The 18,907-nt window shown below is 47.1% G+C and overlaps 1 protein-coding gene across 1 annotated transcript in view; it reads left to right on the top strand.

Annotated features, from left to right (window-relative positions):
- Nucleotides 11,007-18,907, top strand: part of SLC15A3 (solute carrier family 15 member 3) — a 15,046-nt gene continuing 7,145 nt past the window's right edge. The window contains exons 1-2 of the mRNA XM_018043203.1: nt 11,007-11,604; nt 15,044-15,333. Coding sequence (XP_017898692.1) covers nt 11,047-11,604; nt 15,044-15,333 — 848 coding nt within the window. The 5' untranslated portion in view covers nt 11,007-11,046. The remainder of the gene's footprint in view (nt 11,605-15,043; nt 15,334-18,907) is intronic.

Raw genomic sequence — 18,907 nt, 5'->3', positions numbered from 1 at the left:
GCACTGTATTGAATGTTTATCAGTTTCTCTAATGTCTGACTTTGTAGAAGACACTTGGATTCTCATATCTGCTTCTTCATTCACCCTGCTGAGATATCATTTTGGTTGAAGAATATGGGAAAACTCTGGCCTTCTGATATGCAGTTGAAAAAAGAAGGAATATTTTAATTGCCTTTTTAGGTAATTTTAGATAGTCTTCTCTGATACTACTACAAAACTTAACAAGTGATAATTTTGAAGGTTAGTTGTAATTTGGAATCTGGAATCAGATCAATGAACTTTAATGCACTGTTAAAATTCATTGGTTTATCTCGCACTTCTAATGGATCTTTTATCTGCATGTGATTCTGAAATAATATACATCGGTCATTCCGGACCATGTTGGTTCACAGAGTTATGGTAGATCTTCCAAATTTTACATATTTCATCATACGATGTTAAAAAAAAATCACACTCATTAATGTCATCTCTGATCCCATCAGGAAACTAAGTATAGGGAATCTGTCAAGATGATGGTGGTAAATACAAGTTTTCTAAAATTCCAGTTTTTCACTTAAAAGCTCCAATCTTATCACTGGCAACAAATACTGTCAGTTGTTTTCTTTGAAGTGACAAACTCACGTCATTGATTTTCAAAAAATTGTCTGCCAAATCCTTAAGTCTGAGTAACCATAGTTTCATAATAAAAAAACTCAACCAGTTATCTGGCAAAGCAAACAATAGCACAGTTGCTCTTCCTGGAGGCAACCTCTATGGTGCAATATTCAGTAGAAGTGGTCTGTACATACTTCTCATCTTGTCACATAGAATATTAAAAATTTGTGTACCTAAGAATTGTGATTTAATAATATTCATAATTTTAGAGAGTATGGGTTCAATCCCTAGTCAGATAACTAAGATTCCACATGCCCAGGAGAAACTTGAGCCCTTGCAGTGCAACAAGAAAGCCCATGCACGGCAATGAAAGATCCTGTGTGCTGCAACTAAGACCTGATGCAGCCAAATAAATAATATTAGTGATGCTTCTTACTTCCTTCAGTTCAGTTTAGTTGCTCAGTCGTGTCCAACTCTTTGCAACCCCATGGACTGCAGCACGCCAGGCTTCCCTGTCCATCACCAACTCCCAGAGCTTCCTTAAGGACATTCTTAAGTAAAGCTAGCAATTTTTTGGTATTTTTTACTCTGGGTGGATGGGACTGAAGCATTCAATGGCGACTAGTAGAGTATAGGGCTTCCCTGGTGGTTCAGCTGGTAAAGAATCTGCCTGCCATGTTGGAGACCTGGGTTCGATCCCTGGGTTGGGAAGATCCCCTGGAGAAGGGAACAGCGGCCCACTCCAGTATCCTGGCCTGGAGAATTCCATGGACTGTGTAGTCCATGGGGTCACAGAGAGTTGGACACAACTGAGCAACTTTCACTTTCAGTAGAATATAATGCCCTCACTATGATTCATGCTAAGACCAGCAGTTTTACCCACCATTGCTTTTGTACCAGCCAAGTTAGGTCAGGAGAAAGGCAGATTATGTCTTCATACTTTTGAAATTTAATTAAAATTTTATTTTATATTGGAGTATAGTTGATTTACAATAGTTGTGTTAGTTCCAGGTGTATAGCAAAGTGATTCAGTTATGTATATACATATATCTCCTCTTTTTCAGATTCTTTTTCCACATAGGTTAATGCAGACTAATGAGTAGAGTCCCCTGTGCTATATAGTAGACCCTTGCAGGTTATCTCCAAGCTACTTTCTCTATGAAAAGAGTTATGACCTCACAGATTCCTGAAAGGGTCTCAGGTACCCATTAGGGTTTCATGGACTTTCACTTTGAGAACTGCTGCTTTGACCAGAAGGTATATGGTACCAATGGTTGAAATCCAGCATCCTGAGTATCCTGGTTCTCCTCGTAAGCATTGCTGGTGACACATAAGCCCTCACGGAGGAACAGCCTTGTGGAGATTTGACATGCTGCCCCATTGTCTTTCCTCTCCCACAGGCAATATTTCACTGATCACTCCCCAGTGAACCTTGCAGTGTGGTACCTGCTGAACCCAACACTCCATATCCGGCCTGATCAGCCCAGAATCAAGCAGAATGATACCCGCAGTACCAAATTTAACCTTTGTGAACAATCAAAATCTTAGAAGCACTGTAGAGAAGCTCTCTGGAAAATTAAGAAAAGGGGGGGGAACTATAATCTCATCATCTTGACAATCACTGTTAGGTTGTGGCCAAGGGTGACCACAAACAATGTCATTTCATTCTGAATTTACCAGTGATGAAAATCCCCAAGCTTTTTTTGTCCTACTAGTGCTAAGCCACGTCATCCTGGCCCTTTCTAGCTGGCTCTGGGACCCCAAGAGGAGGACCTGACATTCAAACGTGTTTACTTTGTCCATATAGAACTGCTCTGCGGACACATGTGGGGTCTGGAGTCCAAACTGGCTAAAGTTTTCACAGTTCTGTGTGATTTGCAAATGGGGGTCACCTTCATCCATATCAACAGCCTCTTTCATAAATTCTCAAATGGAAATGTGAACTTTGGATTGTAACGTTTAACAGTGAAACCACACTCACTGATGTCGTGTCCTTTCTATATTTGTTTCCTGTGGTTAATGCGACAAATTCCCAAAGATTTGTTAACTTAGACAAAAGGAATTTACTCGCACAGTTCTGGAGGCCAGAGATCTGACATCAAGGAGTCAGCAGGGCCACACTCCCGCTAGTGGCTCTAGGGGAGAATCTGTCTATTGCTCTTTCCACCTTTTGTTTCGATTTGCTGGTTTGCTTTAATATTTATTTATTTGGCTGCCCTGGATCTTAGTTGCTGCACTCAGAATCTCTAGTTGCCGCATGTGAACTCTCATTTGCACATCCAGGATCTAGTTCCCAGAACGGGTATCAAACCCCAGGCCCCTGCTTTGGGGCATGGAGTCTTCGCCAGTGGACCACCAGGGAAGTACCATCCACCCTCCCATGACAACAGGAGTTCCTCGGCACTCTTTGTTGCTTCCAGCATCACTCCAGTCTTTGCCTCTCTCTTCCCAGTGCTGTCCCCTCTGTGTGGGTCTGTCTAATCTCCCTCTGTCTTTCTCTCTTTTTTTAATTGGCCACCTTCACCCATGTCCCCCACTTCCCACCCCTCTCCTCTGACAACCACCAGCCTATTCTCAGTTTCTATAAATTCTTTTTCTTTTTTTCAGAATCCACATATAAGAGGAATCATATAGTACTTGTCTTTCTCTAACTTATTTCACTTAGCATAAGGCCCTCAGGGTCTAGCCATGTTGTTGCAAATAGCAGCATTTCCTTATTTTCATGGTTGAATAATACTCTGCTGTGTGTATATATATATACACCAAGTTTTCTTTATCCACTCATCCATCAGTGAACATTTAGGTTGCTTTTTAAAATTTATTTGTTTATTCTTTATTTTGGCTGCTCTGGGTCTACCTGTGACTCAACGGTTTCTCTAGTTGTGGCGTTAGGGCTCAGTTGAGATATGGGATCTTAGTTCCCTGACCAGGGATTGAACTCAGGCTCCCGGAACTGGGAACATGGAGTCTTATTCACTGGACCACCAGGGAAGTCCCTAAGTTGCTTTCATGTCTTGAGTAATGCTGCAATGAACATGGGGGGTATAAATATCTCTTTAAGACAGTGATTGCATTTCCTTCAGATAGATACCCAGAAGTGGAATTGCTAGATAATCCAATAGTTCTATTTTTCACTTTGTAAGAATACTCCATGCTGTTCTCCAGAGCAGCTGCACCAATTTACATTCCTACCAACAGTGCAAGAGGGTTCCCTTTCTCCACATCCTCACCAATGACTGTTATCTCTTGTCTTTGCCTTTCTCTTATAAAGATACTTGAAATGGCATTTAGGAGCCACTGAGATAATCAGCCCTGGGATTTCTTTGGAAGGAATGATGCTAAAGCTGAAACTCCAGTACTTTGGCCACCTCATGTGAAGAGTTGACTCATTGGAAAAGACTTTGATGCTGGGAGGGACTGGGGGCAGGAGGAGAAGGGGACGACAGAGGATGAGATGGCTGGATGGCATCACGGACTCGATGGACGTGAATCTGAGTGAACTCCAGGAGTTGGTGATGGACAGGGAGGCCTGGCGTGCTGCGATTCATGGGGTCGCAAAGAGTCATACACAACTGAGTGACTGAACTGAACTGAGATAACCCAAGTGGGTCATAAATGCTATCTTTTGCCCTATGGGATAATATTCACAGGTTGCAGGGGTTAGGACATGGACATCTCTTTGAGGGGGGACACCATTCAGCCCACTACACCCTCTCACAGCAGACATCTATCTATGGCCATAGTTCCCAATCAGGGATGATTGGGGCCCCCAGGGACATATAAAAATGTTTGTTGTCACAATTTAGGGGGAAAGATTCAGCTAGCATCTTGTTAATAGAGGCCAGTGATATTGCTAAATACCCTACAAGGCACAGTGTGAGTGAAAGTGCTCAGTTGTGTCCAAACACATGGACTGTAGTCCGCCAGGCTCTTCTGTCCGTGAGATTCTCCAGGCAAGAATACTGGAGTGGGTTACCATGCTCTCCTCCAAGAGATCTTCCCAACCCAGGGATCGAACCCCTGTCTGTTGCATCTCCTGCATGGGCAGGCGGATTCTTTAATGCCAGCACCACCTGAGAAAACCCATGGCTCAGCAGGTACAGAACTCACCTGCAGTGCAGGAGACACAATGCATAGGACAACTCTAAAGCAAAGAATTAACCAGCCTAAAGTGTCAATTGTGTTGAGGTTGAGAAACCCTGGTTTATAATGAAAGGGAAAGTGAAGTCGCTCAGTCGTATCCGACTCTTTGCAACCCCCTGGTTTGTAGCCTGCCAGGCTCCTCCATCCACGGGATTTTCCAGGCAAAAATACTGGAGTGGGTTGCCATTTCCTTCTCCATGATTTATAATAAATTATTATTATTGCATATGCTCTAAGAAGCCTCCACGGTCAACTGTATCTCTTTATCCAACTTTATTTTTCATTATAGCCTTTATTATATGCAACACTAAATACTTCCTATTCTGTTTTATTCTATTTTCTTCTATTCATTTGTTTGTTGTCTGTCTCCCTCAAAACATCAGCTCAACGAGGGCAGAGATTTGTGTCCGCTTTGTTCACTGCTATATCCTCAGCCTTTTGAACAGCACCCAGAATGTAGTAAGCAATTTCCAAATGTGTATCTAATTAATTTATTAGTTAATTAAAATGAAGACATTTCCTGAGCTCTTACTGTACATGAACATAGTGCTAGGTTATCTCATTTTGATGTTCATAAAAAAAAAATTCTAGAAGGTAGGAAGTATTGTTATTCTCCTCCATTTTCCAGATAAAGAAACTGAAGAAGTTAAACAGCTTACTGAAGATTACACAGCTCTTAAGAGGGCAAGACAGGAGGCTTCCCTGGTGATCCAGTGGCTAAGACTTCACACTCCCAATGCAGGGGGCCTGGGTTCAATCCCTGGTCAGGGGGCTAGATCCCATATGCTGAAACTAAGAGTTTTCATGCCACCATGAAGACGGAAGATCCCACGTGCCACAACTAAGACCCTGTGCAGCCAAATAAATAAATATTAAAACAAAAAAAGAGGTAAAGGAGAGCGTTTCCTCAGGTGTCCAATCCCAGGGTATATTCCCTTGGAGAGGTTGGGCTTACCACGTGCCAGGCAGGGTACCAGGGAACACAGAAGTGAAGAAGATGTGATATGTGATCCTTGTCCCCAAGTCTCTAGTCCAGTGGGAGAAAAAGACAAGTAAATAGGCAGTTATGACACCAGTCACTGCAGGGGACTCAGGGCTGAACCAACCTCGGGAAATCAGGGGAGACTTGATTGGAGGTCCAGTCAGTAAAGAATTCGCCTGCAGTGTAGGGTTGAAAGATCCCCTGGAGGAGAGCATGGCAACCCACTCCAGTACTCTTCCCTGTAGAACTGCCATGGACAGAAGAGTCTGGTGGGCTGCAGTCCATGGTGTCTCAAGAGTCGGAGACTAGTGAGTGGCTAAGCACAGCACAGCACGTCATCTGTGATGCTTTGCCTCCCAACCCATGGATGTTCACACTCATGAGTGCTCAGGGGACAAGAAGACAACTGGAGGACGGATCCTCTACACCATCTGCCCCCTGGGGGCCATGGCCATTCACAGACCAATCTGCATCCATGCCAGACCTTCAGCCCTGCGAATGTCCTGCTTTCATTCATGGCCATGGGAAGGCACCCACTCTGTTCCACTCCTTTAAAGGCCCCTGGCTCTCTTGGTGGTCATGGGAATAGAACAAACCAGCAGTTATCAACCTTGTCCTGAAAAAACCCAACAGAACCAGGGCCTTCCATGTGCTGCTACCCAGTTAGTGGAGAATGCAAGTCCTGCAAGAACAAGTCAGCTGCAGGTTACAGGCCATTCCTGAGGTGCCGGCTACACCCCAGGGTGTGCTGGGCTTGGCCACCCCTGCATAGGAAGCTGCTGTGGGTGGACACCTGCACAGCATCCAGGAATCGCCCTGGGCTGTTGCTGTCCTTTCCTCTGCTCCGCCCCTTCTCCACTTTCATCCAGGTCTATTTTGATTCCTGTGTGTGTTCTAAGTTTCCCTGAGCATGCATGCTCAGTCATATTCAGCTCTTTGCAACTCCATGGTCTATAGCCCACCAGGCTCCTCTGTCCACGGGATTTCCCAGGCAAGAATACTGGAGTGGGTTGCCTAGGTGAAGCCACTGCCTCTAAATATCCCCAGCTTGCAGACAGGGCCATCCTCCCCTTTCTCACCTTCACCAGTAGCTGTGGCTCCACGCATAGGTGAAAGGCTCCATCAGCAGTCCCCGACGGAGGCATCTGCTGAGCCACTTCAGTGATTCAGTGGTGGTCTCTCTCTAGATGGGGTGGGGGACTGCCACTTGGCTCCATTTGAGCCTGTGGGCCCAGCGTTGCCAGACTCTCCCCAACTTCAAGAACAGGCCCAAATCCTGATTTTCTTTTCTTTTTTAAAAATCAGTCTGTTAATTTATTTACTAATCTGTGTGGGGTCTCAGCTGGGGCTCACAGGCTCTTTGCTACAAAGCAAGGGCTTAGCTGCCCTGCAGCATGTGGGATCTTAATTCCAGTGCTGGAATCAAACCTGCATCCCCTGCACTGGAAGGTGAATTCTTAACCACTGAACCACCATGGAAGTCCCCAGAAATCCTGATTTTCATGTGGCCATTTCTGAATTTTTTAAGGATGAAACTCAATTTAAACTTTTTTTTTTTTAATTAAAAGAAACAAGAACAAAAACTTTGCACCATGGGGCCAAATGCTATTTGGGTCAAACCACATATGCTTATGAGACATGGACATGGGCTCTGAGACTCCTCAGACTAAAATTCTGCTCTCCAGACCTTTATACAGGTAATTGATGTTGACTCATGCCAGGAAAGTAGTCACGGTTGTCTTCAGAACACTATTTCTAGTGTCTGCAGGACACAGATCACCCCGACTCAGCAAATTAGGTCCCTCATCACCCCATCCTAGTTCCTGCCCCCTGTACACTTCAGGGACAGACACTGGATAGCAAGGAAAAACCGGCACTTTTTTTGTTGGTTTTTTTTGCTGGTTTTTTTTGCTGCTTTGTTCTCTTGGTTTTTCTCTGCTAGCCACATTGTTGGTTTCAATTTGTTTTTATTTCGGCTGCTCTGGGTATCACTTGTGGCTTGCAGGCTCTTCATTGTGGCTTGCAGGCTTTCTCCAGTTGCAGCACATGGGTTGCTCGTTGAGATGCTCAGGCTCAGTAGTTGCAGTGTGGGCGCTTAGTTGCCCCCATGGGAAGTGGAATCTTAGTTCCCTGACCAGGGATCGAACCCACGTGCCCTGCATTGGATGGTGGATTCTTAACCACTGGAACACCAAGGAGGTCCTGCCACACTGTTTTTAGGAAATTTCCTTTCACCCACCTCCTCCTGAAGGTCACAGGTGGCAGGTCGACACTCTCATCTGCAAGGCTCAGCTCTCCTGAGCTTTGTCACACCTGCCACCCTAGTGACCTTGTCAAGAGAGGACAGAGTCTGAATGTGACATGCATGTTGTCACCACATCCTGGTGATTCTGAGTGTCTTCCAGGTAGAAGCAGAAGAGTCCAACTATCTGGGAGGGATTAGGAGACTCCAGTCTCTGCCCAACCCATCCACAGCGCTTGCCCCTGACTAAAGTGGCTGAATCCTGGGTGGAGAGCTCTGCTTTCTCTCCATCACCCTCCATTACTCTTATCTCTGCATGGGGTTTTCCTATCCATCACAAGCTTGGCTTCTTGCCTGATAGAATATATGAATAACCAGTTTTTTTGTGTCATCTACAGCTTTTGCAAGACTCCATTTATTTTAGTTTCGAGCCTTCCTGAGACTATATTAGGCTTCCCTGATGCCTCAGATGGTAAAGAATCTGCTTGCAGTGCAGGAGACCTGGGTTCGATCCATGGATTGGGAAGATCCCCTGAAGAAGAGCATGGCTACCCACTTCAGTATTCTTGCCTGGAGAATCCCATGGACACAAGAGCCTGATGAGCTACAGTCCATGGGATCGTAAAGAGTCAGATATGACTGAGCAGGCTCAAAAGCATGCAAGACTATATAACCCAGTACCAAGTACTGTGCAGTCATTAGGTTAAAACAGTGAAAAGTTAGACAAGTGTCTTCTACAAATAGTGCTGGAACAGCTGGATATATGATCCAGCAATCAAGCTCCTTGAATTTTAACCCAAAGAAGCTGAAAATGTACATCCACACAAAAACCTGCACATGGATGTTAACAGTAGTTTTATTCACTGTTGCCAAAACTTGGAAACAACCAACATGTCCTTCAGTACACGAATGAATAAGTACACTATGGTCCATTAGACAAGGGAATATTATTTAGCACTAAAAAGAAATGAGCTATTAATCAAGCCTTGAAAACATATGGAGGCACCTTGAATGCACATTACTGAGTGAAAGAAGACAATCTGTAAAAATTACATATTGTACAATTCCAACTATATGACATACTAGAAAAGGCAAACCTATGGAGACAATAAACAAGACCAGAGGTTGCCAGGGCTTGGGGAGTGGGGTGGGGATGAATCGGCAGACCACAGAGGAATTGTAGGGCAGTGAAAATACTCTGTGTGATGCTATAATGATGGATGTATGTCATTATATATTTGTTCAGACCCACAGAACATACAGCGCCAAGAATGAGCCCTACAGTAAACTATAGACTCCGGGTGACTAAAATACTTCAATGTAGGTTCATCTTTGGTTTAAAAAAAAAAAAGTATTATTCTGGTGAGTGATCTTGATAATGGGGGAGGCTATGCATGTGTGAGAGTAGTGGTGTGTAAGAAATTTCTGTACCATCCTCTCGATATTCTTATAAACCTAAAACTACTCTAAAGAGACAAAGTCGTTTTAAAGAGGTTCAACAAGTTCCTTGACCCAGTGGAACAGGTTCCTTCTACTTCACTGGAGGAGACAACCAGTCATTGAACGAGTATTCTGTGCCCTGAAGACATTAAAATGGGACAATGAGACAGAGAAAGGATGGTGAGAATCCGGTGGACAACTTCTTAGACAGGTAACCAGGGAAGGTCTTGCTGAAGAGGAGATGAAACCTAAATAAAGAGAAGAGACCAATCATGCAAAGAGCTGGAGGAAAAGCAGGCTGGCAGAGGTAAGACCAGAGACCAAGGTTCTGAGGCAGGAAGGGGCTCAGCGCCTGAGAGCAACAGAAAGGTCAGTGTGGCTGGACGTGAGTGGACGTGGGGCTGCGTGATGTTGGAGGAGGGCGGGGGCCAGACGCCGTGGGACTTTTAGGTCAGGGTGAGGGCTGGCCTTTAATCCAAGGGTTCTCAGGGCTCCAAGGAGGGGAGAGCTGAGGCCTGATTTTGATTTAGTCTGAGGCCAGGCTCTCTCAATCTCGACTCACTTGTGGGACTTCCATGGCGCAACAAGCTTCTTGAAGGTGCCCCCACTTCCTTTTCCACAATAGCTTTTGCACAATCTGAACTGCATTTGAGAGCTTCCTGTGTCTCTCAACAGACCGGTCAGTGGTTTACCCCTAGTTCAGCTACCGTAAGTCAGTCATTCCCATACCTTCCTTCCTCTCCCTTCCACGGGGTCCTCAGTCTCTGCATCCACCAAGTGGGAGAGCAGGACGGACGGATACAGACTGCCTTTCCGGTTCTGTATCTCTAGTTTTGGAAGTGACTGGAAGAGGATGCAGCGAAAGCGGGATCCGAGGGAGAAATGAAAGTGAAAGATGGGAAAACATTCCTCCAGCTTCCAGAAAATTGGGCAGAGCTGGGAGAGTGGCTGATGGGCGGGGAAAGGAGGATTTTAGAAAGCTGGGCAAGCAGGGTCCGTGTGACCCAGGCTTTCGCTTCTCCTAAACAGCCCCGGGGCACCATGTGACGCAGCCCGGGCCACAGAAGCAGCGAAAGGGGAAGCTAGGGGCTCCCCGAGTTTCTCAAGAAGCGGAGAGCAGGACCGAGGCTGAGCTCGGAGGGAGAGGGGCCCGGAGGGCCGGGAGTGGGGGACAGGCTTACAGTCTTGGGACGGGAGGCAGCGGGCGGTGGAGGCAGAGGCAGGCCCTGTGAGGACCCCTCTCCCCGGAGCGCAGGCCAGGTGTCGCCAGGGAAAGCGACAACGGTTAAGAAAGGCAGCCAACCGGGGAGACCGACAGGAAAGGAGGGGGAGGGGCAGAGCAGAGGCGAGATAAAGGGTCGGCAGCGGGGATGACTGGAGGAAGGAGGAAGAGTTAGGGGCGGCAGGAGGGGAGAGGGGAGAGTTAGGGAGCACAGAGGTAGAATCCGGGTAGCCCCCCAGGCCCCGTGGGGGCGAGAAAGACCGGGAGAGGGGACGGGGGAGCAAAGAAGGGGAAAGGGAGAGGAAGGGGGACCCCAAGGGGCTGAGAAAGGAGGGAAGGGAGGAGAGGAGTGAGGCCGCGGGGGAGGGGCGGGGGCTCGGCGGGGGAGGAGGTGGGTCCGTGCCGCGCCGCAGGGGGCCCAGCATGCCCGGGCCGAGCGTCCCCGCGGCGGCCTGGGAGTCGGAGGAACGCCAGCGGCTCCTGGCGCGCAGGCCGCGGGGGCCCCGTCGGTGGTGGCGGGTCGCGGCGGCCGCGGTGCTGGTGGTGGAGATGCTGGAGCGCGCCGCCTTCTTCGGCGTCGCGGGCAACCTCGTGCTTTACCTGAACAGCGCCGAACTCAAATGGGCGGGCGAGCAGGCGTCCCGCGCGGCGCTTGTCTTCCTGGGAGCCTCCTACCTGCTGGCGCCGGTGGGCGGCTGGCTGGCCGACGTGTACTTGGGCCGCTACCGCGCCATCGTGCTCAGCCTGCTGCTCTACCTAGCCGCCTCTGGCCTGCTGGCCTCCACCGCCTTCCCCGACGGCCGCAGCTCCTTCTGCGGAGAGATACCCTCCGCGCGCCTGGAGCCCGCTTGCCCCTCGCCCGGATGCCAGTATACCTCGCGCGCCACCTACTGCGCCCCCACCCTCTACGCGGCGCTGCTGCTGCTCGCCCTGGCCGCCAGCTCCGTCAGGAGCAACCTCACCTCTTTCGGGGCCGACCAGGTGAGTGGCAGAGGGCCGGGGAGTGTGGGGGGAGAGGGAGTGATCTGGGAGTCAGGAGGCTACGACTGCCAGCGTGACCTCGGACAAACCACTTCCCCTCCCCCGGTCCAGTTTCCTTATTTGAAAGAAGCGGGGATGGGGGGTGGGGGGTCGAGGTTTGCTTATTCCAATAACTAAAACGGCAATAGTGACAACCCAAGGTGGCCTTCTTTGACGATGTGTCACTTTCCGTATTTTAATTCATTTCATCCTCTGAACTACTTACAGGGTAGGTATTATGCCCATTTTACAGATGAGGACACTGAATTTTCAGGACATTAATCAACCTTTCCAAGGTCTCATAGAGAGCAGCTCAAAAGGAGGATACGACTACCTGGACTTCAGTCCCCATCAGGAGCCGGAGCTTTGTGTGTTATAGCGATCTGGGGCCTGCAAGAGGAGCAAGCCTTTTCCTGCCAGCTGTGCCAGAGGTGGAGTCAGGCCTATTTGTCCAGATCTTAGCTCTGCCGCTCTCAAACCCTCTGCACTTGGGCCAATATCCTAACTTCTGAGCCTTTTTCTGTACCCTTTTGGACAGAAGATGGCACATAGGAGAAATTCAATAGATATTTGCTAACTGAATGAGTAATCACCTGATTTATTGTTGTTCAGTTGCCAAGTCGTGTCTGACTCTTTGCAACCCCATGGACTGCAGCACGCCAGGCTTCCCTGTCCCTCACTATCTTCTGGAGTTTGCCGATATTCACGTCCATTGAGTCAGTGAAGCCATCCAACCATCTCATTCTCTGTTGTCCCCTTCTCCTCCTGACCTCAATCTTTCCCAGCATTAGTGTCTTTTCCAGTGAGTCAGTTCTTTGCATCAAGTGGCCAGAGCTTCAGCTTCATCATCAGTCCTTCCAATGAATATTCAGGATTGATTTCCTTTAGGATTGACTGGTTTGATCTCCTTGCAGTCCAAGGGACTCTCAAGAGTCTTCTCCAGCACTACAGTTTAAAAGCACCAATTCTTGGGGCCTCTGCCTCCTTTATGGTCCAACTCTCACATCTGTACATGACTGCTAGAAAAACACCTAGTAGCACAGCTGTATTTTGATAGCTCTACTCAGTGGGATATTAGACGGTAATTTTTAAAAATATGTAACATGATTTGAAAAAACTCACTTACAATGAGCAAAAGCAATGCAGAACTGCACACAGAATATGATCACAGCCATATGAAAAGACCAGGTGTCCACAAAAGGAAGAAACTGGGGAAAATCGGAACAGTAGTGGGAACAGGCCACTGGACTGGTTAGTTGTACTTTTTCTAACCTGTCTGTTTTAAAATGCTCTTTAATTACATGTGTTACAATCAGAAAGGGGACATTTTAGAAAGAATCATTGCATCCAGCTGTCATCCACAGTCCAGCATCCAACATAGTCTCCAGTGTCCTTGCCAAGGAGTGACTCACCCAGCCTGTTTGGATTCCTTTGCTGATGGGGGATTCAGTGCCCCCAGGACAGCCCTCTCGATTTCCCAGCCCCAACTGACCTTCCTTCAGACCAGGAGACTCCCACAATCTGCCACTGGGAATCTCTCATCTTCCCTTAACTCTCCTCTTCACTGACATCCCACCCCATCCCCAAGTGCCCTTAACCTGTGCCTTGACCTCATTGACCTCCAGAGGCCCTCAGCCATCTACTGCCTCTTGTCTCTCCCACCTCTTGGTGGCAGAATTGACTTCTCAGAAGCTCGGCCACTGGGCAACATGGACTTTGGGTGGGGCCAGGCCAGGCTGGAAGACTGCCTGGGGGTCTGGCCTGACCCCAAGGGCAGTTCAGAAACACTAAAATGATTTGAGGCAGGGATGGACATGATTAGATTTGAGTACTTTAAAATGGCTCTGGCCACACGGTAGACAGTTGATGGGGGTCACAAGAGTGGGCACACCAGAGCAGTGAGGGGGCTGTTGCAGAATTCAGGGGGACAGTCAGATGGGCAGTGAGGGTGGGAAGGGTTGGTATCATCTGTCAGAACAGCCATACACAGGAGCCAAGTGTTTTAACACACTTGCAGGTTTCAGAATGGGCCATCCATCATTCGCAACAAAGTGGCTGTGCATTTTGGGAGAACTCATTTATATCCTGAAGGGGCTGTCTGCTCTTCCCCTTAGAGTTGCAATTGTCATATTCATTTACATCCAATTAATAAGTGGAGTGACTGCTCGTTATGGGACTTATTCGATTTTCTGCTTGAAAGCAAGGATTTTCAGTGAGCGGACAGGCCTTTCCCCCTTTATTGCCAAGAGGATCCCTCAAAATCGCCAAAGGGATGCAGTTTTAAATGCATCTGTGTGAACGCTAATCTTACATTTGGAAAAGGAACAAAATATCTAGTTATCTTTTTCCTAGTGCAATCACAGAAGTTAAAGCTTGACAAAATCTGCTTAGCTAATGGATATATGTATATCTGGGTAGAAGAAGAATGATAGGTTCTGAGATTTGGGGAGTTGTTGAAGGGGTGATGGGTTACAGAATTGCTTATTTAGAGAGGTGACTTCCAGAGCTCACTGCTTTTTCAGATTTCAGATGTCCGGGCCCTGCCCCAGACCTGCTGAGTCAGATTCTGGACCAGGATCTAGGAGCAGGACAGCTGCCAGTACAGTTGACCCAAGCCAGCAGACCGGAAGTGGGCCTGGGGCTTGGCTGTCGCAGATTGATCCAAATCCTGGGTAAAGATTTTTCAGCCCTTCTGCCCTTGCTGAGGGGCCTGAATTTTTTTTTTAAATCAGGCCAAAGTCTGCTCTTGGGGCTGTGTCTGGGATCACTTCTGCTTTCCCTGATTATGCCAACTTTGTTTGACTGGGAGGCAAGTGGGGGTGGGGGCACAATTGAAAACACTATTTGCTCTCCAAACTGCAGAGGAAATTCTCCATTGGACTTTTGTTCTTCCAGTAATACACATGAATCATATTTAATAATGTGGAGCAGACTTGAGATCTTGACTGGCTTTTTTCTGACTATGAAGACTTGAGATCTTGACTGGCTTTTTTCTGACTATGAAGACTTGAGATCTTGACTGCCTTTTTTCATGCACACTATGGTCTGCTCAAACACAAAGGGATAAATCGGCTAGAAATGAACAAAGTGGCATCTGAGACATCTGTTGTGTGCACCACTCAGTGACAATAAAAAAGCAATGTGTGTCAAGGGCATGAAGAAACAGCTGCGCCAAAATGTCCTTATCATTAACAAGTGACTCCCAAGGGAAGGGTTTATTCATTCATCTGACAAATATTATTGGGCATCTACTTAGTGATCAGGGATTAGGAAAGTGCCAGAATGCCCACCCACTGATGCAAGAAGTGTCTCTGTAGGAGGGTCATGCAGTCACAGAGAGTATGTCATGGCAGGGTGCCACCACACCTCCTTGGCCTTCACTCTTACCCCTGCCTGACAGGTGATGGATCTTGGCCGCCATGCCAGCCGCCGCTTCTTCAACTGGTTTTACTGGAGCTTGAATGTGGGTGCCATGCTGTCGTTGCTGGTGGTGGCCTTTATCCAACAGAACATCAACTTCCTGCTGGGCTACAGCATCGTTGTGGGCTGTGTGGGCCTGGCCTTCTTCATCTTCCTCTTTGCCACCCCCAGCTTCATCATCAAACCGCCTACAGGCAGCCAAGTGTCCTCTATGCTCAAACTTGCTCTCCAAAACTGCTGTCCCCGACTGTGGCACCGACACTCTGCCAGGTGAGGAGGGGGTTCTGGGGGGAGGGGCCAGGTGGTCCAGTTTAAAGATACTCTGGATCAGCTCCAGTGGTAGCCCTTCATGATGATGGGCACCTCTATGCCTGAGGATGGTGATGGAGATGAGGGGGGTGGTAATATTGACAGTGGACTAACTGTAGAAAGTATGCGGATGTTAACAGTCTTGACAGTGATGGAAGTGGTGAATATAGGGATGACGGTGTTATCAGTGACAATAACTTCTGGCAATAAATGCTGATCATGGCAGCAGAGCTGGCGGTTGTGGAGATGATAGTACCAGTGAAGGCACCTGGGACAGAATTCTATACCACCTTGATATTAAGTATAAGAAAGACTAAGAAGTCAGCCAAACCAGTTTCTTTTCCCAAGGGAGGAAAACCATCCCCAAGAAAAGGAAATGCAACAAGGCAAAATGGTTGTCTAAGGAGGTCTTACAAACAGCTGAGAAAAGAAGAGAAGCAGAAGGCAAAGGAGAAAAGGAAAGATATATCCATCTGAATGCAGAGCTCCAAAGAATAGCAAGGAGAGTTAAGAAAACCTTCCTAAGTGAACAAAGCAAAGAAATAGAGGAAAACAATAGAATGGGAAAAACTAGAGATCTCTTCAAGAAAATTAGAGATACCAAGGGAACATTTCATGCAAAGATGGTCACAATAAAGGGCAGAAATGGTATGGACCTAATAGAAGCAGAAGATGTTAAGAAGAAGTAGCAAGAATACACTGAAGAACTGTACAAAAAAGATCTTAATGACTCAGATAACTGTGATGGTGTGATCACTCACGCAAGGCCAGACATCTTGGAGTACGAAGTCAAGTGGGCCTTAGGAAGCATCACTACGGACAAACCTAGTGGAGGTGATGGAATTTCAGTTGAGCTATTTCCAACCCTAAAAGATGATGCTGTGAAAGTGCTGCACTCAGTATGCCAGCAAATTTGGAAAACTCAGCAGTGGCCACAGGACTGGAAAAGGTCAGTTTTCATTCCAATCCCAAAAAAGGGCAATGCCAAAGAATGTGCAAACTATTGCACAATTGCACTCATTTCACATGCTGGCAAAGTAATGTTCAAAATTCTCCCAGCCAAGGCTTCAACAGTACATGAACTGTGAACTTTCAGATGTTCAAGCTGGATTTAGAAGAGGCAGAAGAACCAGAGATCAAATTGCCAATATCTGTTGGATCATAGAAAAAGCAAGAGAATTCCAGAAAAACATATACTTCTGCTTCATTGACTACACTAAAGCCTTTGACTGTGTGGATCACAACAAACTGGAAAATTCTTAGAGATGGAAACACCAGACCACCCTACCTGCCTTCTGTGAAACCTGTATGCAGGCCAAGAAGCAACAGTTAGAACCAGACATGGAACAACAGACTGGTTCAAAATTGGGAAAGGAGTACATCGAGGCTGTATATTGTCACCCTCCTTATTTAACTTATATGTAGAGTACATCATGAGAAATACCAGACTGGATGAAGCACAAGCTGGAATCAAGACTGCTGGGAGAAATATCAATAGCTTCAGATATGCAGATGACACCACCCTTATGGCAGAAAGCAAAGAGGAACTAAAGAGCCTCTTGATGAAGGTGAAAGAGGAGAGTGAAAAAGCTGGCTTAAAATTCAACATTCAAAAAACTAAGATCGTGGCATCCAGTCCCATCACTTCATGTCAAATAGATGGGGGAATAATGGAAACAGCAACAGACTTTATTTTCTTGGGCTCCAAAATCACTACAGATGGTGACTGCAGTCATGAAATTAAAAGATGCTTGCTCCTTGGAAGAAAAGCTATGACAAACCCAGACAGCATATTAAAAAGCAGAGACATTACTTTGCCAACAAAGATCCATATAGTGGTTTATCCATTAGTCATGTACAGATGTGAGAGTTGGACCATAAAGAAGGATGAGCACTGAAGAATCGATGCTTTTGAACTGTGGTGCTGGGGAAGACTCTTGAGAGTCCCTTGGACTGCAAGAAGATCAAACCAGTCAATCCTAAAGGAAATCAACCCTGAACATTCATTGGAAGGACTGATGCTGAAGGCAGGAGGAGAAGGGGATGACAGAGGACAAAATGGTTGGATGGCATCACCAGCTACACAATGGGCATGAGTCTGAGCAAACTGCGGGAGATGGTGAAGGACAGGGAAACCTGGGATGCTGCTGTCCATGGGGTCGCAAAGAGTCAGACACGACTTAGTAACTAAACAAGAAGGGAGGAAAGTTCTGAATAACCTTGCATCGGCACCACGGCTGCCTTTTGCCCCTCTCTTCCCTGAGTTTATTGACTACTTATGCTAAGCAAACCTGTCTCTAGACCGTGGACCCAGTTACAGCTCCTATCTAGAGTGGAATCTAGACAGAAAAGGTATACAGCATGCTTTCTCCCAACCTGGTACATTGCTGTAAGGTTTTGTTTGAATGATCCATTGCTGCCTAACGAACCACCCCAGAACTTAATGTCTTAAGCAACCACCTTTTTTGCCTCTCAAAATCCTGTGGTTCACTGAACTCACCTGGGTAGTTCTGCTTCTTGTGATGCCATGGGGGCTGCAGTCACTTGGGGGCTTGTAAGGGTTAGAACGTTCAAGACAGCTCACATTCCTGGTTGGCAGTTGATGTTGACTGTCAGCAAGCGCACCTTGGTTCCCCTTTGTGTGACCTTGTCCCCGGGTGGTAAGGTGTTTGGGCTAGGAAAGAAAGGAAGCATTCCAAGAGAAAATGTCCCAAAGGGCAGGAAGTGAAGCTTCGTGTCCCTTGAAGGCCTTTTGGAGTTTCAGAGCATCACTTCTTCCTCACTCTGTTGGTTACCACAGTCACAGGCTTGCTCAGATTCAAGGGCAGGGCAGATAAACTCCATCTCTCAGCCAAGAAGCGGCATCATAAACTGGGAGGGGAGAAGCTCATGATGACCATCACACTGCACTGGTATGGTCCCTTTGGGCATCTCAAAGGATGAGCCAAGGCTCTTGGGTGAAAAGGAATTAGAAACTTCTCAAGACAAAGGGCAAAGGGTAAAGGTTGATCTTTCCTGCCTCCTAATAATGTTCCCTCCACCCCTACCTCTCCATTCCTTGGTCTGTAGGGAGAGGGCTTTCACGTTGCCTGTTAAGGAGGATGGGCTTGGAGACCACACCTGGGGAAATGGAGTGTCTCAAATTGTAATGCCTCTTTCCCTGAGTCAGTCATGAACGGGGGCTTCCCTGACTCCTGAGCAAATCAACACTATGAGCCAAAAAATCTCCCAAGACTCTGCTCGCCACAGCCTCTGGTCTTACTTCCCCTAGGACCCAAGAGGCTGAAGCTCTAGGATGGAACGAGTCTTGATCACCACCTCTGCTTCAGGGATGATAGTGATCGTATTGACAGTGGCAGTGCCAACACCAAAAAAAAATTAATGGCGATAGCAATGAGAACTCCGTGGAGAGGATGGCTTCGGTGACTGTGGTCACCGTACTAATGATGCTGGTAGGGGTGCAAATGTTGATAATGTCGGTGAAAGTGACGCTGTGGTGGAGTGGAGGAGAGGAGGGCAGTGATTTCTGAGATGG

This window comes from Capra hircus, chromosome 29 (genome assembly GCF_001704415.2).
Source record: "Capra hircus breed San Clemente chromosome 29, ASM170441v1, whole genome shotgun sequence".
NCBI classification, from domain to species: Eukaryota; Metazoa; Chordata; class Mammalia; order Artiodactyla; family Bovidae; genus Capra; species Capra hircus.
Note: the sequence above shows the minus strand (reverse complement) of the source record. Positions and strands in the feature narration are given on the sequence as shown.